Genomic DNA, 26,166 nt, shown 5'->3' with positions numbered 1-26,166 from the left:
CGTGCTTGAATCAGGAAACGCCATGCTTTCGGGAGGATTTCCAAGCTATCCATCACCTTATTGGAATAGCAATACATACTCCACACTAAGGCCATTTGCAAATGTTTATGGTAATGGTGGAAATTCTCCATTTAGTGCTTGTATGGTTCCTCCAACACTTTTTACTACTCCTTATATGCGATCTATGCACGCTGGCATGCCTTTACATGGGTAAGTAGGTTCTTCGTTTGATTAGTCTTTGTAGCTCAAAGATTGCTCGACTCCATTATCTATAGATGGGCGTAAATTCAAATTGATGCAAATGAGTTTGATATCATGGGAACTTCTTGCAGAGGAATCATGAGAATGGGTGGTATGTCACTTCCATCTGGAAACAGAGATGATCTCCCATTGAACCAATATGAGTATATGGGTCTCCAGCTTGCTGAAGATAAAAGGAGAATGCAGAATGAAAAATTGGGAAGGTAATATTAGCTACATAAATCAATAGTAGAATGTAATCGACATGGGTTTATTTGTCCTCGCAAAATCTAAAACAGGAAATAGCCTTCCAAATCTTATCTCGCATAGATTGCTTTTGGATGTTAGCTCGACTTAATGCATTATTTGGAGTGGATATGATGTGGTTTGTCATCTTCAGCTAAATGGTTAAATTAGTCCCTCCGGGCCTCTCCGTTTGCTATCTTCTTATATTCTGAATTATCACATTCGTAAATAGTAAATGATTTATCTGAGCATGCACACTTTTCCTTTTGTCTGAGCGCTGAAACACTAAGTGCAAGAAACAATGGGATCATCTGAACATAGTGCAAGTGTTAGGATCTTTACGGAAGGATCGATTTACAGGGCGATATATAAGTTCAGCTCGTTAAAGGGAGGCTGAGACTTTAGAGTTCATTGTAAGAAAGAACTTCGATCTCTTGCTTTTTGCTTTTTTGCTGAAATACGACTTCCTGGTTTATTCTCCAAAAACCCCTTTAAATAGGAGTCATGTTACAACTAGTCTAATCTTTGTGAAAGTAGGAAACATGAAACCCTATTCTAGAAAATCTAATCCTTATGAAAGTAGGAAACATAAAACCCTATTCTTGAATTAAAAATTAAACTACTAAAATATAATTAAATATTTAATTAGTTGACTTCCATAGATCCACAACAACAAGCAACAATGGGATCATCTCAACAAATATGCTTCGTGAATGTGTTGATCTTAGTACTTTTAAGTATAAATTGTTTTCTGGAATTTCTGAATTCAAGATAACCATGGAATATCTATCAAAGTCAATCATCTCTCTCGTTTGGTTGCTCCTAAGTGTCTGCCTTGTTTTTGCTGATTACGTCTCCAGTTATTAATTTGTCTCCTCACCCGATGCCAGGTTTTGAGTTAAAGCAGGTTTGACAAAGGCTAAATATATGATTTTTAAAAGTTGCTACTTTTTCCAAATTAGGTTTTTGAACCTTGAGAAACTAAACTCCACATATGAGTGTTATAGAATATTGAATTCATTGACATCTGTCCTCGTGTCTAAACCGCAACAAGTTTATACTCTTGATGCTTTCCGGCTGAAGTAGAAAAGGTGTCTTTTCCTTCAAAGTATGGTCTTAGATGGTTCTCCTTACCACTTTAATATGTGTCCAAGTGTTGGATTCGAAGCTTGACCATGAAGCAGGTTCAACAATGGTGGAAACCCAAATGTAAAAGAGACGAAGAGAGAGAAGATGAGAAAAAATATCTTTATTCCTTTTGTCCTGTTTAGTCAACTTTACTGAAGTACAAGTATTATTATATACACACATATTGGGCTGGGTACCAGTATTGGGCTATAGTAAATGTTAACAAATTACAATTAAGTCGGGTCTACTATATAAGGAATTGGCCCAACATCCCCCTTCAAGCTGAAGGGTGTAAACACTCCAAGCTTGGGCAGGAAATGATGATGAACATGTCCAGGTAGATCCTTGGTGAATATGTCTGCCAGTTGAGCATGTGTAGAGACATGATGGAGGGAAATCAGACCAGCAGACAAACTCTCACGAATGTAGTGACAATCCACCTCAATGTGCTTAGTGCGTTCGTGGAAAACTGGATTCTTTGCGATATGGAGGGCAGCCTGGCTATCACAAAAAACAGGAACAGAAGTAATAGTGAGACCAAGATCACTAAATAAACGGATCAACCAAGAAATTTTAGCAACCACTTTACGAAGGGCCCTGTATTTAGCCTCAGCAGAGGACAATGACACAATAGGTTGTATTTTGCATTTCCAAGAAGCAGGAAAAACCCCAAGGGTAATGAAGTATCCAGTAACAAATTTACGTGACTGGGCACAAGCAACCCAATCGGAATCAAAGAAAGCAACCATTGAGAAGTCAGAATGACCAGATAATAGAATCCCCAGATCAGGGGCATTGAGTAAGTAACGCAACACATGAATACCAGCCGTAAGATGAGGAATCTGAGGAGCCTGAAGAAATTGGCTCAAATGCTGGACAGCAAAAGCAATGTCAGGCCTCGTGTGTTATAAGAAATTTAATTTCCCCACCAACCTCCGAAACAAACTAGCATCACAATGGGGCATTCCCATATCAGGAAGAAGTTTGATAGATGAATCAAGGGGAGCAACCACAGCAGAAAACTGGTCACAGTGAAATTCAGCAAGCAAATCAGAAGTAAACTTCTGTTGGGTCATCAGATAACCTTGCGAATGTTTGGAAATTTCCAAACCCAAAAAGTAGTGAACATTACCAAGATCTTTAATTTTGAACTGGTCATGGAGAATGTGTTTGAGAGCATTCAATTCATCAATATTATCTCCAGCAAGGAGAATATCATCCACAACAGACAAGAAGCCATCCCAAAACTTGGAGAATAAAGAATAATCATTCTTACTAGAAGCGTCACCTCGGGAAGTCAAAGCTTCAGACAGTTTGGAAAACCATTGCCGCCTAGAAGCTTGTTTAAGACCATATAAAGATTTCTTTGATTTGCAAACAATAGGAGAAGCAGATGTAGAAGTAGAAGGTGAAACCTGAAGGCCAAGAGGAATTTTCATATACACCTCCTCATGAAGGTCACCATGAAGGAACGCATTGTTGACATCCAATTGGTAAACAGTCCAGTTACGTTTGGCAACAATTGTGAGAAGACATTTAATAGTAGTAAATTTCACAACAGGAGAGAAGGTCTCAAGATAGTCAATGCCTTTCTTTTGGGTATCACCCCGGATAACCAATTTAGCTTTATTTCGTTCCACTGAACCATCAGATTTCCTTTGATTTTATAAACCCATTTGCAGGAAATAGGTTTCTTATGAGGGGGAAGAGGGACCAGGTCCCAAGTATTGTTTGCCTCAAGGGCTTGAAATTCCTGCAACATAGCTTCTTGCTATGCAGGATGGGAGGCATGCAGGATGGGAGACAGCTTGATGATAGAACTGAGGGGCAGAATGTGTTCTACTGAATTTCCTAGAAGGAATAAGAGGAGGTGTAACAGGTACGGGAGCAACAGGGGTAGGAGTGGTTGAAACAGGAGAAAGAGCTGAAGATGGAACATTGACAGGAATATCAAAATCAGCATACATAGATGGAGGAGAGGGGAAAATAGGAGGAGAAGAATTGGGGGAAGAAAAAGGAAACAAATGTTCATAAAAAACATCTCGTGAGTAGAAAATAGAGTGAGTGTCAAGGTTGAGTGGTTTATAGCCCTTTTTGCCACAAGGATAGCCCAAAAAGATGCATAGAATAGCCCTCGGTTGAAACTTGTCTCTACCAGGTTTAGCTATGGCAGCATGACAATAAAGGACTTCATGTGAGCATATTAAAGGACTTCATGTGAGCATATTTAGGGGTTATACCATGCAATTTTTCAAAGGGAGAAATGTTATTTAAGGAGGATAAAGGAAGTCTATTGATGATATATGTGGTGTTAGGATACAATCACCCCAATATTTAGTAGGGAGTTTGTATTGAAAAAGTAAGGCTCGAGCTACTTCAAGAAGGTGCTTGTGTTTGCGTTCCACGACACCATTTTGTTGAGGAGTGTGTGGAATAGTAGTTTGGTTGAGAATACCATTAGATGCAAGAAATTGGGAGGCTTCAATGCTGCTGCCCAGTTCATATGCATTATCAGTTCTAATGCATTGGACAAGGGCATTAAATTGAACCTTTACCATGGAAAAAAAAGACTGAACTATGGAAAAAGCATTAGATTTGCCGGAAAATAAATGTATCCAGGTTGCCCTAGTGAAATCATCTACAACCTAGTGAAATCATTTATAAAAGTAATGAAATATCGATATCCATTATAAGTAGGAGTATGAGAAGGTCCCCACACATCAATGTGTACTAGAGCAAAAGAAACAGTGGTATGAATTGTGCTAGGGGAAAAAGGCAACCTTTGTTGTCTAGCCAATGGGCAAATTGGACAATCAAAAACTTGTTTAGTAGAGATTTGAAGAGCAATAAAAGAAATAGACCTCATTTTGTTAAAAGGCATGTGTCCCATTCTTTGATGCCAAAGTAGATCCAGTTTATTAGGTACAATAGTAGAATTACATGAGGGAACTAAGGGAATAGGAGCATTACAGATAGGAACTTGAGAATAAAGGTTACTACAAGTAGGATGAGAGCCAGCTTGGACAGGATGATGATGGAGAGAATCTGGGAAATCAAGCTGACAGTAGTACAGTCCATTCCCTACCAATGTCCAGGGGCCTCTTCAGTGAAGGGCCCTGCAATTGACATGCAGAAATAGAAAATACAGCTGGGCACTTGAGTTGATTAAGAAGTTGATAGACAGATATCAGATTAAATTTAAAGGAGGGAACTAAAAGAACATTATGTAAAGTAGTATCATCCCTAAAGACTAAAGCACCAGTAGATATGACTTTGGCTTTGTAACCATTGGGTAAAGTGATAAGGAAAGGAATGGAAAGAGGTTGTAAGTTGTGTAAAAGGTGTTTGTGTGGGGTCATGTGATTTGTGGCTCCTGAATCAAGTATCCAAGAATTTAATCCTAACTGGGAGGATGCACATATAGTATAACCATCAGTACTAAAACCAGTGCTGCAAAATCCACCTGCAAAGTTAGCAAAAGCTGGAGTATCTGGCCCAGTGAGAGCACCAGATGTAAGAGAAGAGTGCTTGAGCAGATTTAAGAGGTAAGTATGCTGCTCGGGAGTGAAACCATGGTTTGATGAAGAAGATGAATGGTATGCAGCATAGGGAGCAGAGCTAGGAGGTTCAACAGAAGAAGAACCAGTTGGATGAGCATGCTGCTCCTTGTTAAAACAATGCAGCTGATTCTGAACAGATGGAGAAGCAGATGGAGAAGCAGGATGGACAGCATGGATATCTCCCATTTGAACACATGAAGCTGATTTCTTTCCTTTAGTGAACCTATAATCAGCAGGGTAGCCAAGCAGTTTGTAGCATGTATCAATGGCGTGGGTATTCTTTCTGCAATATCTGCAGTAGAGTGGATTATTGGTGTTGGATAAGGGAGGACCCTTATTAGGAGTGAAAGACACTCTCTGCTGAAAAGTTCTACCACCTAACTGATGTATGGATGTAGAGGAGGAGGCTGAGTCGCCTGAGAATCCAGAATTGACGGACCTTGCATCCTTTTGGCTTTCATCATGTTGTAGCAAAGAATAAACTTTACCAAGGGGAGGAAGAGGTGACATCATAAGAGTATTGCTTTTTACAGTAGAGTAACTACCATTTAAGCCACTAAGGAACTGAAAAAGAAGTTGATCTTGGATGAACTTAGAGAGAGCACCACATGTGCATTGTGGTCCTACATAAGCAGAATTAAGTTCATCCCAAAGATCCCTCATTTTGGTGAAATAGCTAGCAATGTCTGAAGCTCCTTGGGTACAAGAAGCGATCTCCTTCTGTATTTGAATGTACTTGAACCCATGCGATCTCCTGCACCCGCCGCTCGGTCGCCAGCAGCTGCAGCACCCAAACGACAACCAGTTCCCTCGGTCTCCAGCAGCCGCAACTCCATCTCAGCACCGGAATCCCCCGGAACCTGATCAACGCTGGGCTTTGGTTTCCGGCTTGGTTTACAAGCGTAACCCGGTGACTTCTAACCTTTGTTATTTCATTCTTCGTATTATGCTAGTAGTAGCCCCTGTACCTTGACTTGCGTTGGATTTGTTGATATTGTCTATTGTCTGTTGTTGCTGTTGCTGTGGTCGTTTCTTACACTGCTTTGGATTGGGTTATCGGCTTGGGAATCTATTTTTGGGGCTGTGGGTGTTGAGTCCAGTGGTGTTTGCTCTCTAGTTGAGTTTAGTTTTGTTCCTGGATTATTCCTTTGAATTTGTGTGAGCCTTGTATTTCTTGCTGCTGCTTTGCTACTACCATCGTTTATATCTTTATATTTTCTTATACTTTCGTGTAGTTGTGGCTGTGGGCGGTAATGGTTGGATAGGGTCATGTCCGAGGGGGTTGGGGCGTGGGGCCATGGTGGGGGCGGGGGATGAGGAAAGGGCGGGAGTGGGAGGGAGGCCAAGGTTTGGCCGCGGGGGGGGGGGGGGTAGTGGAGGGCGTGTGGATAGTGATGGTAGGCTGAGGGTTGGGGCTTGGAATATAGGAACCCTTCAGGGTAAGTCCATAGAGCTTGTGAAGATTCTTAGGAAGAGGAGGATCAATATTGCGTGTGTTCAAGAGACCAAGTGGGTAGGGTCTAAGGCTAGGGAGGTGGATGGTTATAAGCTGTGGTACTCTGGGAGCGAGAGGCGTAGGAATGGAGTTGGCATCTTAGTAGATGAAGAGCTTAGAGGCCAGGTAGTAGAGGTGAAGAGGATTAATGATAGGTTGATGACTATTAAGTTGGTCATTCGGGGGTTTACCCTGAACGTGTGTAGTGCATATGCGCGGGATCGAAGGGGGAGGAGAAGATGCGGTTTTGGGAGGCATTGGAGGAGGTGGTGAGAGGCGTGCCTAGCTCGGAGAAGATTGTTGTAGCAGGAGATTTCAACGGGCACATCGGGGCGTTATCGGGAGGCTTTGGTGATGTGCATGGTGGTTTTGGTTTTGGGGAGAGAAATGAAGAGGGACTACTCTATTGGAGTTTGCGAGGTCCTTTGGGCTGGTGGTGGTGAACTCGGGCTTTTCGAAGAAGGACGATCACCTGATCACCTTTCGAAGCGCGATAGTCAGGACCCAGATTGACTTTTTGTTGCTTAGGAAAGGGGATAGGGCGTTGTGTAAGGACTGTAAGGTCATCCCGAGTGAGAATCTTTCGACCTAGCATAGGCTCTTGGTTATGGATTTGGGTATAAAGAAATAGAAAGAGGAGGAGTAAGGAGTGTAGACCTAGAATTAAGTGTGGCGGCTTGACGCCAGTGAATGCGTGGGAGATAGGGTAGAAGTTGGCGGGAATGGGGGTGTGGGAGTGTAGGGGGGACGTGGATAGTATGTGGGATAGGGCGGCTAGGTGCATCAGGGAGAATGCAAGTGAGGTGTTGGGTGTTTCTAGGGGCCGGGTCGGGCATCATCGGGGGGATTGGTGGTGGAATGAAGAGGTGGAGAAGAAAGTGGGGACCAAGAAAGGGGCGTATGCTAAATTGGTTGAGAGTAAGGACGAAGAAGAGAAGCGGGTAAACAGGAAAGAGTACAAGCTAGCTAGGAAGGAGGCTAAGTCAGCAGTCACAGCAGCTAAGACGGCCGCTTTTGAGAGCTTGTATGCAGGGTTACAGGGGAAAGGAAGGGAGAAAAAGTTGTTTAGACTCGCTAAGGCTAGGGAGAGGAAGGGTCGTGACCTCGATCAGGTGAGGTGCATTAAGGGGGAGGACGATAGAGTGTTGGTGGAGGACGGCCACATTAAGAATAGATGGCAGTCGGTACTTTCATAGGCTCATGAATGACGAAGGGGATAGAGCTATTGTGTTAGGGGAACTGGAGCACTCAGAGGAGTGTCGGGATTTTAGCTACTGTAGACGTTTTAAGGTAGAAGAGGTTAGAGAGGCTGTTCGCAGGATGCGAAGGGGTAGGGCGACGGGGCCGGACGAGATACCGGTGGAGTTTTGAAAGTTCGTTGGAGAGGCTGGTGTAAGGTGGTTGACTGGATTGTTTAATGAAATCTTCAAGATGGCAAAGATGCCCGAGGCTTGGAGGTGGAGTACCATGATCCCTCTCTATAAGAATAAGGGTGACATCCAGAGTTGCAATAACTATAGGGGGATTAAGTTATTGAGTCACTCTATGAAGATTTGGGAGAGAGTGGTCGAGGTGAGGCTGAGACGGATAGTGTCTATTTCGGAAAACCAGTTTGGATTTATGCCTGGCCGCTCGACGACGGAGGCAATTCACCTGGTGCGGAGGTTGGTGGAACAATATAGGGAAAGGAAGAAGGACCTGCACATGGTATTTATCGACCTGGAGAAGGCTTACGACAAAGTCCCCAGGGAGGTGCTTTGGAGATGCTTGGAGGTGAGTGGAGTACCACTGGCATATATCAGAGCAATTAAGGATATGTATGATGGAGCGAAAACTCAGGTGAGGACGACGGGAGGAGACTCAGAGCATTTCACTGTCTTGACAGGATTGCATCAGGGATCTACTCTTAGTCTCTTTTTGTTTGCGTTGGTGATGGATGTGTTGACACGGCGCATTCAAGGGGAGGTGCCTTGGTGTATGCTTTTTGCAGACGATGTAGTTCTGATAGATGAGACTCGAGGGGGTGTGAATGACAAATTAGAGGTGTGGAGGCAAACTCTTGAGTCTAAAGGGTTCAGGGTGAGCAGAAGCAAGACAGAGTATGTGGAATGCAAGTTTAATGACGTGAGGCGGGAGAATGAGGTAGTAGTGAAGCTGGAATCACAGGAGGTATGTAAGAGGGATAGTTTCAAGTATCTCGGGTCCGTGATCCAGAGTAACGGTGAGATTGACGAGGATGTCTCGCACCGTATTGGGGCGGGATGGATGAAGTGGAAGCTCGCGTCGGGGGTGTTGTGTGATAAGAAGGTGCCGTCCAAGCTGAAAGGCAAATTCTACAGGGTGGTAGTCCGTCCGGCCATGTTGTATGGAGCGGAGTGTTGGCCAGTTAAGAATTCCCACATCCAAAAAATGAAGGTGGCAGAAATGCGGATGTTGCGCTGGATGTGTGGGCTAACTAGAGGGGATAGAGTTCGGAATGAGACTATCCGGGAGAAGGTTGGTGTGACTCCAGTGGAGTGTAAGATGCGGGAAGCCCGATTGAGATGGTTCGGACACGTGAAGAGGAGGGGCATGGATGCCCCGGTTCGTAGGTGTGAGAGGCTAGCGTTGGATGGTTTTAAGCGGGGTAGGGGTAGGCCGAAGAAGTACTGGGGTGAGGTGATTAGGCGGGACATGGAGCAGTTACAGCTCACCGAGGACATGACCCTAGATAGGAAGGTCTGGAGGACGCGAATTAGGGCAGAAGACTAGGGCCGGTTTGGGTCGCTAGTGTAGGGAATTACTTGGTGGGGGGTTTTATTCTTGTTATGATTCCGTGTTCCATGTTTTATTACGAATCTATGTGCTTTCCTCTGTTTTCTAATACTTATGGGTGCCGTATTTATGTTATGTAATCTAGTTCTGTGCTGTACTATGAGTTTGTGTGGTATCTCGTGACTTGAGCCGGGGGTCTATCGGAAACAGCCTTTCTACTTCTTTAGAGGTAGAGGTATGGACTGCGTACATCTTACCCCCCGACCCCACTAGGTGGGAATACACTGGGTTTTTTGTTGTTGTTGTAGTAGTACCTAAGCACATGACACTTATAGCTATTTCTCTACTAAGGGAGTTTATGATCCAGGCTTTAACCATATGGTTGCTTCTTTCCCAAAAGGGATAATATGGAGAGTGTACATCTGGCTGGGCAATTCTACCATCAACAAGTCCTAATTTGTTCTTGGCAGGCAAAGAAGTAATCATAGTGCTTCTCCACACAATGAATCCAGTGCCATTAAATGCAATACTAACTAATTGAAGTCCAGGGCTGCTATCAGATGGGTGAACATAAAAAGGATGTGAGGGATCAACATTAAATTCTGTGAATCCCTCTGTGGAAGAAGGACTTCCGTTGACCACATCGTTAACATGAGTGCCCATTTGTACAATCACAACAACAATACACCAAAATAAAGCTAATATCAAAGAAGGTGAACAGGAACCGTTGAGTGCGGAAGCATATAGTGAACCAGTAATTGTACACAAAATATGTATTGAGATTTATGAATATTACCAGCTTTCTTCAGCTATCAAAAGAATAGAAGAAAAAAAACCATTTTTGCTGAAAGCCACGTAGAAATTTTCAAAAGCTTCGAATTCGAGAATCTCCGAAGAATTTGAGAAGCTCCGAAATTGCCGGCAAGGGTACTACCTGTCGAACTATCAAGGTCCAGATCTTCCTATATCCGTGCTCTGATACCATGTTGGATTCGAAGCTTGACCATGAAGCAGGTTCAACAATGGTGGAAACCCAAATGTAAAAGAGACGAAGAGAGAGAAGATGAGAAAAAATATCGTTATTCCTTTTGTCCTGTTCAGTCAACTTTACTGAAGTACAAGTATTATATATACATACATATTGGGCCGGGTACCAGTATTGGGCTATAGTAAATGTTAACAAATTACAATTAAGTCGGGTCTACTATATAAGGAACTGGCCCAACACCAAGTACTCTAATGCTTTCCTTCTGCCACTCTATAGTTTTGGCACAACATAATGTATGCTAGATAATTATTCACGCTTCCTTTGAAGAGCTTTGTTATTTCCTTTCTCCTTCTCTGGAGTAAGTTGAGAATTTAGGACACATTAGTGAGTTTCATTTCAGTACTTGCCATTTTCCTTTTGCCTTTACCCTGCGTCCACTTTCTCATCCTTGTATAATTTTCTGTTCATTTACGTTCTTTTTCATGTAGCAGTAGTCTGATTATGCTATAATTTTAATCAAAATACCCTTGTACAGAGGGCAAAATTGCCAACCCGAGACCACCTTTAAAGAGCATTACCCAAAAAATGACCGAGAAGCAACCGGAAAGTTACAAAAGGAGAGAGAACTGTACAGTTCTGATGATAGCTTTGTTCGAAAAAGACACAGAAAGCACCTCCATGTTGAGAAAAGAAGGGAGAAAAGCCGCCATTCCTCATCTGGTAGTAGAGATAAGGTGTCTCGGCACTCTGAGAAGTCTAATGATGGGTTTCCTAGTAGTTCTGATAGGCGTAGGAGAGAAAGTCATCAACACCATAGTCGGGACTCAAGAAAGCGCCATGAATGTGATTCTACTTTGGATCACTATCAAGTTTCTGATCGTAAACATGGAGTTGATTGTCATGTAAGAGGCTCTCATCAGAAACATCACCCAAGTTCTGCACTAGAACTTAGTTCACCTGTGCATCAGAAAGCACGATTCAAAGAGAGGGGTTTTGGGCATGATGCAAAGCACTCCAGGCACCATGCAAGACACTCCACTGATGAGGTACGTGGCAACAGGAAAAGGATGAGCAGCGGCTCTTATGAAGATTGTAGAGATGGTTATTATCTCAAGCGAAAAAGAGTTCATTGAGAGTAATGTTGGTAAACTTGTAAATGGAATTGCACATACATCAATGTAGGTGATCAATCAGGCTCCTGTTTCCTTTTGAATAGGTACTTTGTATCAACTTGTCTTGTTGTAACTTTCTTATATCCCTATAGATGATGGAAATATATAGGTCTCTGCAACTTATAAAATACATAGGTATTTTAGGATCTAATTTGCAATATCTGTTGGCTTTGTTGGTACAGATATGTAGAGTGGTTGGCCTTTGGACAGTAACATCATGATTAACCTTTGTTCATTTCCGTAACTATACTCCTCTTCACTTCTTTAGTGTGAGGTCTGGATGCTAGACAAAGGTTTTAACCAGAAGCCATCTGGTTACAGATGTATTTTGGATCATTTTATATGCTGCCCAACTATCGTTGTGGACAAAGGTATGTAAGCTGATTTGAGGTATGTTTCCTGTCTCGAATTTGGTATAGGTTTCCTAATGCTTACCGCAAGTAAGTTCAACTCCTTTCACTGGTACAAGTTCCTATTCAAGTCCTATTCACTTAATTTGGTCCACTTATCACTTCCATCTAGCTGCCAGCTAGATCGATCAACTAATAAAATAATAATTACCAAGATGCTCTTCGGAATAAACTAAAATAGTAGAACATAAAATTATGATAAAGTTGTTAAATGCAGTATATTCGAACAAGAGATGCATAAGCGCTTGTAGAACCTTCCATGATTTCACTGCCTGCTCAGCCCGGTGCATGAAGTATCTGGGTTTGTAGAACCTTCCATGGAAATATCATTGACGACAAAGTACTGTCGAAGGTGTATTGAAAATACCCACTTCCAAATTTGTGCAATTATTATGTTGGCAGTGATAATATACATGATCAATCATCTAAAAGTCCCAATGTCATTTGTGTTTTAATATACCATCCACAAGGCCTGCTGTTACCTGCATTCAATCAGTCGTTTCAATAGATTGTCCTACGGACACAATATCCCGTCAATAGCTCAATCAATTGCCTTTTATTAGTCTGTCCAGGGTGATTGTAACAAGAGTTACCTCGTGATCTTACCTATGTGTAGCAACGCATCTTCCATAGGGCACACCATACTTGTATTGAATTATGTATTTCAAGAGATCGACCAAAATGAACACCTACCTATCAATTGCCCAATCAACTTGTATGATCTCTAGTGCACTCCTGCGAATGCAACAACTCAATTTTATTGAAAATACTCACTTCCAAATCTACGCAATTATTATATCTGGTTACATAGTAGTTGTAATAAGAGATATCTTGTTTTAGCACAGCTCGTCCATAGAGCTCGTTATTGGTATTGAATTATGTGTTTCAATTGACCATTTATAGTGAACATCACTTCGTCACTGTATCACCAGTCAAACCACTGTGGTCGCTACTCGATTGTGGGTTAACCAAGTACGGCCCGCAATTGGCAAATGCTAGCGTCATCTCATCACACATTAATCTTTTATTGATGATATTGTTGACTATCGATATATTAACTTCGACGGTTACAAGATAAATCATGCTTTTTTACTATGTAAACTAGTAAAAAATTATTAGGATTTTTGTCTTGATTTTCTAATCAAATTTGAGTTTTAATTTTCTTTGAAAGAAAATTAAAGTAATACAATAATTACTTTTACTTTTCATTCTCTTTCATATTTGGCTATTTTTTTCTGGGAGGAAAGATTTTGTATTTTTGTAAATTGAGGATGATTCTCCTTATTTCAAGAGATAATAGCATTTACAACCATTTGGGCATGAAAATTATTTACTTTTTTTCGAAAAATCATTTCACTTTAGTGAAATGAGAATTCCAAATACAACTTGAAATTGTATTTGGAAAAGTGAAAACAAGTAAAACTTGTTTTTACTTTTTTCACTCCTATTTTTCTCACAAAATTTTAAAAGCAATTCAAATTTATATTCATGACAAAACACAATCCCAACTTCAACTCCAACTTTAACTTTGGAAAATTATGATTTTCATGGTTAAACGGGGCTTAAGAGTGCTGTTTAGGAGGAGATTTTCTCTCTCGATAGTTTTTATATTTTTCATATTAGATTTTTTATGTAGGTTAATTTGCCAAATCATATAATAATATTAAGCTTTTTAGTATTGTTTTATGTGTCTTTTGAATTATCATCACGATTGTTTGCAACAAATAGCTTTTGCATGACTCCCTATCTATTTTGATTTCAATAAATTGTATCAAAGCCAATGATCCTATGGGTCTTACGGTTCAATGGTATAACGGTTTGGTAAAACGAGATTGAAGACTGGTTCAAATCAATATGTAACAAATTTGATGATAAAGATTTTGTCCAGCTACATGTGGAAAAGAAGTTTAAAATATATTTCAACATTGTTGTTGCTGCATTTTTAAAATAAAAATAAAATATTAATTTTAATCATAATACTTTAAGTTTTATTTTAATCATGACAAGTTACAAAGATGAAGATTATGTGAAGAATGAAGATTATGCCATTGTCAAGAAAATAAGTCAAAAAGGAGAGATTTAGTAGGGTTTTTGTTTTGATTTTTTTTACCAAATTTGAGTTTTACTTTTTTTTTTTTTTAATGAAAGCAATAACATAATCATTTATTTTTCTTGTTAGAAAAATATTATTCTTTTTAATATTTGGCTGATATCTTTTTTTGAGGAAAGATTTTGTACTTCTATAAATTGAAGGTGCTTTTTCTTATTTCAAAACATAATAGCATTGATGATGTGGTCATTAAGAGTGTTGTTTAGGGGAAGATTTTCTCTCATTAGTTCTTATGTTTTTAATATTATGTTTTATATGTAGGCAAATCTGTCAAATTATATAATAATATTAAGCTTTTTAGCATTGTTTTATGTGTCTTTTGAATCACCACCACGATTATTTGTAATTAATAGCTTCCGCATGGCGTCCTATCATTTTTGATTCCAACAAAACCATCAATAAAGCATAGATAATATGCCTAGCATATCAAAACGCGTATATGAAAAATGAAGCTACGCTTTCTTCCTAGTAATATCGTCCCGAAATAAAAAGAAATCCTAAATTCTAAGATCAAGAAATAAAAGAAAGTAGAAAGACACAATGAACTAATAGATGATAACTGCTATCTTAAAGTTAATATTTTCTAGGAAAAAAGAATCTAAACATACATCATTAGATTGTTTGATGCAGCAAATCTTTTTAGTTTGCAATTTGTAGTAATTTTTATCTAAAAAAAGGTAATAAAAATAGATTTTTTGATTTATAAAAAATCAAACAAACACAAATCAAATAAGGAAATAACAAATTGTGTATAACAAAAATAAATAATCTTTTTCTTTAAAATAGATGACAGCTAATAAGAGATACTAATCACACCCTGCAATTTCTCAAACGTTTTCTTTTTCCTTTTTAAAACACACGTATTTCTTCTTTAACTTCTTTTGAATTCTTTCATACTTGTTCCTGCAACATATCAACAAACATCTATGTTTCCAATTCAAATCTTTCAAATTTTTTTGGTATTTTAAGTCTAGACTGTATCCCTTCAAATTGATATGAAATAGCAATTTGAGTATTGTATGTGAAATTCATAGGACTTTTGCCAATTTCTGTGGAGGATTTTGATTGATTTTGAGGAAATTATATATAAATGATAATTTCGTATGTAATATGATATTTTAGGCATCAGGTAATATATTTTTTCAAAGATTGGGTCTTTAGCAAAATGTGTTATTGAGAATTTTGTAGGTAATATCTCTACTTTATGTAATAATGAAATGAGTATATAAATTGGTAATGAACCTTGAATGGAATATCAATATTTAATATTGATTTTACACAGAATTCATACACGAAACAATCTAATAAGTATGTACAAGATAATTTTCACTATATTATTCTTTGAAATATACTCTAAAGTGACAACTATTCAGAGTAGAAATATCTAATTATTGATATACAATAACATTTAACTCTTGATCGCAATCTTAGCATATGTTGTAGTTTGAAAAAATAAATTAATAAATTGGTGAAAAAGTTGTTTTCATCATCAGTATACCGTATATATATAATTAAAAAAATCGAAATCTATTCTCGTTGATTTCACATTGTTTTCTTTTCTTTGTTAGTTATTGTATTTTTTCTTGTTTCTTCTTGAACTGAAAGTATTTGAATAAAAGAAGTTTGAATTAACTAGGGAAAAATAGAACCTTGTGTATATGAATAAAGTGAAATCATTTAATTGCTGTAAAGTAGGAATCCTATTAAATGGGGAAAACTTTTACACAAAAATTTACTTATTCCATAAATTAAGATAATTATTGAAATTAAAATTTATTGTTACCATAATTATCAAAGAGTTACTACTATGGAGAGGTAGACTATTAAATATTAAAAAATAGGAGATAATTTGACTAATAAATATTAATAAATGATTTTTTTTAGAATTTTTTTTTTTAAAATTGTTATAACTTGCAATTAAATCTTTAATTGAATGATTATGAAAAAATATTGCTATAACTTGTAATAAACAATTTAATAAGTATATACAAGATAATTTTCACTATTTTCTAGTAAAAAAATCAAAAGCAAGCACCAAATCATAAGATTAACCTCAAGAGATATATCCTCTATATAAGACTATCTTTAGAGGAATGATCCCTCGAGCAAGCAATCCCATCAATAATGTCAAGTAACAATGACCTTGATCGACCTTAACTCTTTCAAGAGCATTAGTATTCAAGTGAATATCCATAATTCTTCAAAATAATCCAAGTTCAAATGAGTTATTCTCATTTATTTATAATCCAACTTAACTATTACAAAAATGCCTAAAAGTGGCACTCTGATAAGTGCAAGAACAACCCAAAACAAATTGCTCGTATCGTATATGATGTAGCTTGAGGCGTCTCACTCTTTTTTGCGTTGGCAAGTGTTTTATTGCTCTAGATAGTGAGCCTTGAATTTTCAGCTGAATGTGACTTGATTTACGATTGCACTCCTTCATTTATGGTCACATCAAGCTTAGGATCTTACATCGCTAGTGATTCCTTCTCCCTGCTCCAAGTATTCCTCTATGTGGAGTCTTGTACTTTCATTTTAGCAGGTTTTTGAGCTTTAAGCTTTCATTCCAAGATTTTTTTAAGCTTTCGAAATAGTTACTTGATGCAAAGCTCTTGAACCCTTGAGCTCGGATTGGCATGCATGCATCAGTCTTATGTATGCTTGTCATGTCATATATATGTCCTACCCCACGTTACAAAGAATATTGTAGACAATAAAATTCACGTCAAGAAAATTATAGTCAGGACAAGAAAAATATTGCAACAATCATTTTGTTGATTTCAATACGTTACGATATCTATGAATCTTTTTATGTGCCTTTTCAAATATAAATTCAAGGGCTTTAAGCCTGATCTTGAATTTGAACTTAATTTGTAAATTTGATGAATTTATTCTTGACTTATGAAATTGGATTCAAGGGCCTTTGAGCTTGATCTTGAATAAACATCTTGATCTTGAGTTGTATATGAACTTGAATGCTTGATTTGTAGTTTGTAGAGAAATTTGTTGTGTTTGATCCACGAGCTCTCTCCTACTTCTTGTTAGAATTCTTGGTTCCTTTTCAACCAATCAGATTGAAGTGACATGATCATATTTGATGGATTGAAACACATTAACTTGCACACATGAGATGTTTTTATTGGCATTGGATTAGGTTGGGCATACTGCATCATTTTAACATGTGACATGATTCTATTGGCTCCTTCACTTGACTTCACATACCACGGCACTTGGCATGCCACGTCATTTGACATGTGGCACCTAATTAGACCTCTAGAATAAGATGAAATCCAGGACTTAGCGAAATGGGTTCATCATTTACAGCTTACATCAATGGATTAGCTCAAGAATAGAGAGATCGTGTATGCAATTTTATGGAAAAAATGTGCGAAAAATATCTGTACTTAGGCGAAATTTATAGTTACGCATCCTGAACTTTGCGGGGGTCCTATGACCCCTCTAGACTATTTTTTACCATATTTAACTGGCATATATTTGTCCTTTATCAAACATTTTTTTCTTATGCACTCAATATCATGAAATGCATGCAGTGACCCAAGTGTCAAATATATATTAGTTAAATACGGTAAAAAATAATCTATGGGGATCATAGGACCTCTGCAAAGTTCAGGATGCGTAACTACAAATTTTGCCAAAGTATAAATATTTTTTACACCTTTTCCCCATAAAATTACATACACGGTCTCTCTATTCTTTTCTCCTTCCATCTCTCTCCCTCTTTGTTACTTTGTCACTCATTCTCTCTCTCGCTCCTTAATGTTTTTCTTTTATTTATTTTTTGCTGCAATTTAATGCAAATAAATATATATAAGTTATCAATGTATGAATTAAAGTTTACAACATAGTTTATCTATTTTATATTAATTTCATTATGTCTATGATAAATAATTTATATTAAATTAACAATGTTTCTTTTATTTATAAATACAAGAATCACATGTATCTAAAAATAATTCACATGCTTAATCGAACTTATACATATGCTTATTGCATACATGAACACCATTTTATATTATTGGATAAAAACTAAATCACATTATAAAATTGTCTATCTTAAATTGAATGTGTATACATTTATATATATGTATGTGTACTTAAAGTTGACTTACTCAATGTATGTGTTACAATGAATACATTCTTATTATTTGTATACGTAGATAACGATAATTATATGATATCAATCCTTCACAATTTGTATATTCTTTATAATTTTTCAGTAAAAAATCTAAAAAATTGATGAATTCTTTTTTCCAAATATAGTAATATTTAAAAGCTTATTGAAGATTTTGTGGATATGTGATGAAGATAATTATGGTTTATGGTGTGATTATAGGAAGAAAGATGGGGAAAAAATTCTGGAGAGAAGTTTAAAATAGTTTTCATTAGAGAGAGGTCATCTTTTCCCCCTGAACTTGTCCTCCAGACTCATTTTAGCATTTAAACTTAATTTCTGTTTATTTACCTCCTTAACATTTTTAAAGTGTATTTGTTTGACCTCTAAAGCTGACGTGATTTTTTTTTATAAAAAAGGGGCGCGTTTATTTATTAAAAAGAAAAAAAAACCGTGTCTTTTTAATTAAAAACTAATATAATCCCACTTTTTATTTTAATATACATTAAAAAAATATCCTTCTTCTTCAGTGCTCCACCCCCCCCACCCCCCTCATGGCAACTCACACCCACATCCTACACTCTTTTCTTCTCCAATTGATCAAGAACAATAATACTCATTTTCTTTAAACCATCAATTCCTCCATTAACAATCTCATCCATTTTCTTCAACCATTAATTTCTCCATTAACAACTTCACCCATTTTCTTTAACCATTAATTTCCCCATTAACAATCTTACACATTCTCCATCAACACTTTTAAGATGGTAATTAATCAGACACAAGATGTAATAATTAAGATGTAATAATTCAACATTCTTATACCAAAAAAAAGAAAAAAAAACACCCTTCAGCTGAAAGCTTTGAAAAAAAATGAAGTTTTTTTTTGGCTTTGCTTTTTTCTGATTTTGGAAACCATAATTAACAAACTATGTGATTGGTCTGAGATCATCATAGCGATTATGTTGTTTCAAAACCAAATCTTCAGCCCTCACAATCAAAATTATATTTGCAATTTATCCACTATGTTTGCTTTGGTCCAAGACTATGGAAGAAGAAGACTCACCTGTCTTCTTAAAAAAATGAAGTTTTTTTTGACTTTATTTTTTTTTTTTTAAAAAACGATTGAGATTCAATTGAAAAACTAGGGAGGTGGGGCGCTGGAAGAGGAGGAGGGGTGGGGCTTCCGTTTCCCGGGTAGGGGTGAGGGCTGGAAGAGGAGAAAACGTAGAGAGGGCGGGGTGGGCGGATGGGGTGGGGTGTGTGAAGAAGAAAAAAATGGGGGGTGGGGGGTGCCTATATATATATAAATAGTACATACATATTTTTTCTTTTCTTTTTTTTAAAAATATATAAAAATAATGTATGGGGGATTAAATTTCCTTTAGAAAAATAGTAATTTCTTACGTGGTAATGACGTGGCATTGATGTGATGTTGATGTGTAGGCGAGTGTAACACACTCTCCGCTGTGAGAGTGGTATTCAGTTTTGAAGGATAAAAATAATACACTTTAAAGATGTTAAGGGGGTAAATAAATAGAAGTTTAGTTTAAGTGCTAAAGTGAGTTGAGCGACCAAATTTAGGGGGGAAATCATGTCTTTTCTCTTTTCATTAAGAAGAGAGAGAAAAGATATTTAAAATTAAAATGTATTTAAAATGAATATAGAGAAAATATTTTAAAATTTAAAATATATTTTAAATGGATAGAGAGAAAGTATTTTAAAATTGAAATGTATTTTAAATAAAAAGCATAATTAAGTGAATTTTGGGGATAAAAACTCAACAAATATGTTTTAAAAAAAAAAAGAGAAATATTAAATAATTAAAATAAATTTTAAACGAGGAGAGAGAAAAAAAGAATTTTTCTAGTATCAAATGGCCAGAAATATTGAAATTGGACATTTGATGCCAAAAAGAATTGGCCAATCTAAGCCAATATGAATTCATTGTTGTTATGCCATGTCATTTATTCTTAATTTTTTTTTAAAATAAAAAATTATCCCTTGCACAGTGACACTATGGACGAAGTCCAATTTCTTTTTGGACAGTGAGTAGGAGTTTTGAGTTAAAGGTGATAAAAGAGTTTGAAAATGGGGTGTAGGTGACTCAAGTTTTAATAATTGACTGTAGGTGACAATTATTTGATTATTGATTAAGAAAGTTGAGAATAACCTACAAGTTTTTTAATTTACATTTTGATCCATTATCCTAATATAACTAGAAAAGAAGGGGGGAAACGTGTGTTTCTCTCTTTTCACATTTATTGTTGTTTTCTCTTTCTTCGCTTTATTATTGTTCATTGCTTCTTGTTGCTGCTTTGCTTGCTTTATTCATGATCATCTTCTTCATTATCACTATCTTCTTCTTGTTGTTGACCATTGTTGTTGTTACCGCTGCTACTGTTAATTTTGATCATATATTACCTAGGCATTACTTCATAGGTGATTTTGGTAAGTTAAATTATGATTTTTAGTTGAATTTCTCATCAATGTACAATGCTACTTTTGGTTTTTCAATAATGGATAAGACCTGAACATGAATCCAACAGATGAGTCATCTGTAGCAACAGATTAGTCATCTGTTGAACAAATGACACATCTGTCACAACATATGACTTTCCTATTGGGATTCATATTACAAAACCATAGAACTTGAAGCCGATTCCAACATATGAGTCATCTATTGCACAGGTGAGTAATCTATTGCAACAGACGAGTGATCTGTTGTAACAGATAACTCATCTGTTGGAATCAACTTCAGGTTCTAAAGTACTGTAACATGAACCCCAATAAATGAGTTATCTGTTTCGATAAATAGAGTCTTTTGCAATAAATTGCTCACTTGTTGCAACAGATGACTCATCTGTTAGAATCAACTTTAGGTTCTATAGTTCTGTAACATGAATCCCAACATGTGAGTGATATGATATAACAGATCAGTCATCTATTGCAATAGATTACTCACTGTTATAATAGATGACTCATTTGTTGAAATCAACTTCAGGTTCTATTGTATTGTAACATGATTTTCAATAGTTGAGTCATCTATTGCAACAAATCACTCATCTGTTGCAACTTATTACTCACATGTTGCAACATATAACTTATCTATTGGGATTCATGTTACTATTTCGAGAAAAAAAATCTTAAGCTTAATCTAATATACATCCCATCTGTTGCAACATTGGTAATGATAATGTAGTGTATATAATTCTTTATGTTATTGTATATACTATACAATCATTATTAACTTTATTATAATATTATTATTAACTTTTTTAGCAAATGTCTGTCTTTAGGTACCACTAATGGCGGAATCAATAATAACAATAGGGGTGAATTGTCATGGTGAATGGATCGAGAAGAACAATCGATATATTTGGCATTGGAAAGAGGGTGAAATGTTAGAGACGATAGCAATGACAGTTCGAAGTGATGTTTTGTATGGTGAATGGACTAATTTGTCAATCGAAAGAACTTGTTATCAGCTTCATGCAAAACTCCTTTGAAAATCAGAGAGTACGACCTTTCAAGATAATCGATCAGGTTCGGTTGCGTGCTTATCTGAGTAATTAATCTAGGCTGATGTTAAGGGTGTGCGTGGTTGAAAAATCGATAGAGAATGAGAATCAGACTGTAAAAAACGAACAACAAGATATGTTTGATGATTAATTGGATGATTTGGACATGAATAGTTTAGATGATGATCAAACACCTACACCCATTATTGCAAGCAATACAGTGGACAGTTCTTCTCAATCAAGACAGTTGGACAATCTTCAAGATGACTAGACTGGTTTTTACAAGGGAATGACATTCAAGAATAAGGATGAACTAGCTACTTCTTTGTATATTGCTGGTTTGAATTTTTTTTTGACTAAATAAAGTGATTAGTTCGGGAAATGTTTATTGTTTTAGTTGTGCTCATCTGGACTGTAAATAGTGGTTGAGGGCTATGAAATACTTAAGTTCTGACAGATTCGTCATTAGAGTTTATGAAAAGTATCACATGTGGTTCAGAGCATATTACGAGTCATAATCCTCACGCCACGACAAAGGTCCTTGGTAAATATTTTCCAAAGAGATTTTCCAATGACAAAGACCCTTCTACAAGTGATATGACCAATAACTTCGTACAAAATTGGATTTTACGGTCAGTTATTAGAAGATTTATATGACCATGAGGATTTTCAAGTCGTTGGTTAGGGGGACATATGAACAACAATCTTTGATGCCTACCATTACATGCTTGAGTCCACAAATTCCGAAAGTAAGATGGTGTTGCATGTTGATGGAAATGGAAGGTTAAAGTAATTTTTTGTATCCTATGGTGCTTGGATTCTTGGTTTTCAATATTTGAGAAAAGTCATAGCCGTCGACAGGACTTTCTTAAGGATCAAGTATCAAGGATTTTTGTTAGCTACAATGGCACAGAATGCAAATAATCACATTTTTTCTATCGCTTTTTGCGTAGTGGACAAGGAATGTGATTCCTCATATGCATATTTTTTTTGACTAAATGCGAAGCTGTGTAGACGATACAGATGAGTTGTGTATAATTTTGAATAGGAATCCAAGTATCCAAAAGATGGGTTCAATTTTCTACCCTTTAGGCCACTTTGGTTGTTGCATGACGCATCTTGGAGAAAATATTCGAAAACACTATCACAACGAAAGGGTTGTGTCTCTTTTTATAGAGCAACTAAAGCATATGATACAATTGAGTTTTTTTGACTATTTCAATCAGATATGGGATCTCTAACGTGTCGGTTTCGAGAGATGGAGCCAGATATTTATCCGAAAATAGGTACATTGTTACAAATTTAATGTCTTGTTTAAGTTACATGTTTATTATAATATTATATGTCGTGCTAAGTGATTTTTTGTATAGGTATAGTATTATGACATCAAACATAATTGAATTCATGGATTCAATGTTTGGCGTTGAAAGAGAATTTTTTATTGTGGTGCTACTTAATGAAATAATCAAGAGGTATGCCAATTTTTTTCACAAAAGCCGTATGCAGTTTGTGAACTCAAGAAATAGAGTTGTTCCAGAAATTGAAAAACAAATATCAAAGAACCTCAGTTTGGGGAATAAGTTATTGGCTCATCAAATAGCAAATTACAAGTTCAGTTCGACGGTCATGATGATGTTGTCATGGTTGATCTTCAATGAAAATCTTGTACATGTAGAGTTTTTGACTTTGACCAAATACGTTGTCCACGTGCTATGGAAGCGCTTTGAGCCCAATATGATGCACGATATGGAACTCGAATTTATGAGTACACATATCCATATTATTTAGTGGAAAGATATAATGGCATATTTTGAGAATATTAATTCGGTGCCTCCTGAATATTCTTGGGTTGTTCTTGCTGAGCTTTTGGAGGGAAGAAGGCTATATAAGAGGAGGCGTGGAGTCTGAGAATCATTTCCATCAAGAAAAATAAGTGCTCCATATGTAAGAGCATTGGTGACACAACTCGACACCAGGACTTGTCGTAATGGGCATCTCAAGTCCAACCAGGACTGGGGATTGCCCCTATTACCCAACCCAACCACCTATATCCAGCCTTAGATGAGCTGAATTTATAATATATAACAAGATAGAGTTATTGTTCTCATTAAGAATCTGGGATAGGGTCACAACCATGACCGACCCAACCGAGTCCAACTGTACCGCACCAACCACCCAAACATACCAAACCAAACCAACCAAACCACAGACCATAAACCAAAGAAAATACCAAAACATAATATGAAAATCAATCCCAAAATGTAATATGACGGAATAGTGAGAAATCATGTCCGATGATGCCAGCCTCAATATCAATACCAATGCTAAGGCTGACACCTCTACCAATCTTGCCTATACCAACCCCCAGAAGTACCACAAAGCCTCTATCCAAAAGATTAAACAAATTCGATTGGGACATGCCCCCAACCATGGCCAAAACCAATATCCAAAATAAAAGAAAAGTGTCGAAATAAATCCATAACATAAAATGATGCTTTCCAAAAGGATGGAAGCTCACCACTTCAGTTCAAATGATGATTCCGAATCCGTGTGCTAAACAGGAGGGGTAGGATGGCCGGTTCCTGCATAGCATGGGTATACAGCCGCCAGTAGAAGGGGTTAGCGAATGACCGCCAGTATGAATCCCAGGATAAGGATAAAATAATGCCAGTTATGAAACCAAGTGAAACCATCCATAATGCATACAACCAAACATATATAAGTGCCGGGAAAGAAAATTGGGTTTAGCATGCATTTAAAACCTTTATACCTGGGTTATGTGGCTTTGCCGTTCTAACCACCCACGGGCCATATGGGTTCAACTCCCCTTGCTGAAAGGGATCCAATGCATGTAGCCGCACGACCAGGGAATATCCCATGAGATGACAAGTACATCCCCTAATGTAAAATATGACACGCACATGGTCATCTAGACCCCTCATATCAACAAATATGAGTTTTCGATTTTGGTCCCCTGGGACCGCCACCTTCCACGACTTAGCTACACACCCTACCATTAATGTCCAATTAAAATCATGTCCAAACAAATCATACATAATTTACTAACCAAGGCCAATATTAGTGGTATCGTCATACCATCCCTTACTTACAAGTAATATCCATAGTCAAACCATTTAGGTTAAGGGGACCTTAGGTGCCCTTCCAATTACCATATTAAATCTACTTGGGAGACTTCCATGTTCTCCACAAGCATAACCATTTAGTCTTTAGCCTTTTCAAATCATTTAAACTATGCATAAATCCTTTATCCAGTTTAAAACATACAAGATTTTCATTAAAAGAAGTCGATGCAATGAACATATCTTTCTAAGCATTTTATCAAACACCTTGGGGGCATAATATAACCAAAATCAATTCCAAAGACCATTAAACCATTGCCATGCAATCCATTTATCTAAATCCACCATTGATACATATAAAAGCATAAGTAAAACCATAGGAAACTATAACCAAACATTCAATATCAAAACCCCCAAATAATAATTGGAAACCTTAATCATGAAATAGTAAAATCATGAAATCAATCATATAAACAATGCCTTTAGTTGAAATTACAATGAGGGAAGAGAGTCATGCCTTATACCGAAGAATTGATAGCAAGAAATCACCAAGATGAGCCCCAAAGCAATCCACAAGATGAAACCCTAGCCTTCTTGCCCCAAAAGCTCTTGAGAGAATTATGAGATATTTTGGAATAGTTTCTAAGTGTTAATGAATAGAATAATAGGGTAAATAGCCTCCAAAGTGTATTAGAAGTTGTGGGTCCTAGTTAGGGTAAGTAGGGAAATATCCAGAATACCCCTACTTAAATCCCTTAAAACCCGTCACAGGGATACGACTGACCCATATGAGTCGTACCCTCCTATACGATCAGTATCCATCACTCGTATCCAAGCCTCAACCCTTTGATAAAAAACTATCCAGTATACGACTCATCTAACCAAGTTATAACCACATCATACGATCTGTACCCATAACCCGTATCCCTGGAAGAATAAAATACCAGGAGAATCAAATACTTCCCACCATACGAGTCCTTGGTACGACTCGTACCAAGCTCTACGACTCATACCCCTAAGTCGTACCTATTCTAGTAGCCAAAATCATCCCACCCACTAACACTGGTCAATATACGATAGGACCATAACACTCGTACCCCAGCATACAAATCATACCCATGAGTTGTATTAGGTCTGTAGAACGAATTTCTATAAAAAATTTTAAGGGTCAAAACCCAGGATGTTTCAGTATCCCCCACTAGGAACATTCATCCTCGAATGAAGGACAAGGTAGGGGTAACCACACACAGAGTCATTTGTATTATCAAATATCCCTTCAACAAAGTTTGAAAACAAAGAGGCAAAGATGTTAATCTTTCCTTTAACA

General features: G+C 37.1%; 1 protein-coding gene across 3 annotated transcripts in view; it reads left to right on the top strand.

Moving 5' to 3' along the window:
- Positions 1–22,262, top strand: part of LOC107838999 — a 35,149-nt gene extending 12,887 nt beyond the window's left edge. The window contains exons 11-15 of one of the 3 annotated variants that reach the window (XM_016682322.2): positions 15–210; positions 333–464; positions 10,947–11,627; positions 11,766–11,954; positions 21,538–22,262. In XM_016682322.2, coding sequence (XP_016537808.1) covers positions 15–210; positions 333–464; positions 10,947–11,544 — 926 coding nt within the window. In that variant the 3' untranslated portion in view covers positions 11,545–11,627; positions 11,766–11,954; positions 21,538–22,262. Of the gene's footprint in view, positions 1–14; positions 211–332; positions 465–10,946; positions 11,628–11,765; positions 12,078–21,537 lie in introns of those variants that run through there. The other 2 variants (XM_016682323.2, XM_047395345.1) reach the window with 2 other exon arrangements.
- The last annotated feature ends 3,904 nt before the right edge of the window (positions 22,263–26,166 follow it).

This window comes from Capsicum annuum, chromosome 8 (assembly GCF_002878395.1).
Source record: "Capsicum annuum cultivar UCD-10X-F1 chromosome 8, UCD10Xv1.1, whole genome shotgun sequence".
NCBI classification, from domain to species: Eukaryota; Viridiplantae; Streptophyta; class Magnoliopsida; order Solanales; family Solanaceae; genus Capsicum; species Capsicum annuum.
Note: the sequence above shows the minus strand (reverse complement) of the source record. Positions and strands in the feature narration are given on the sequence as shown.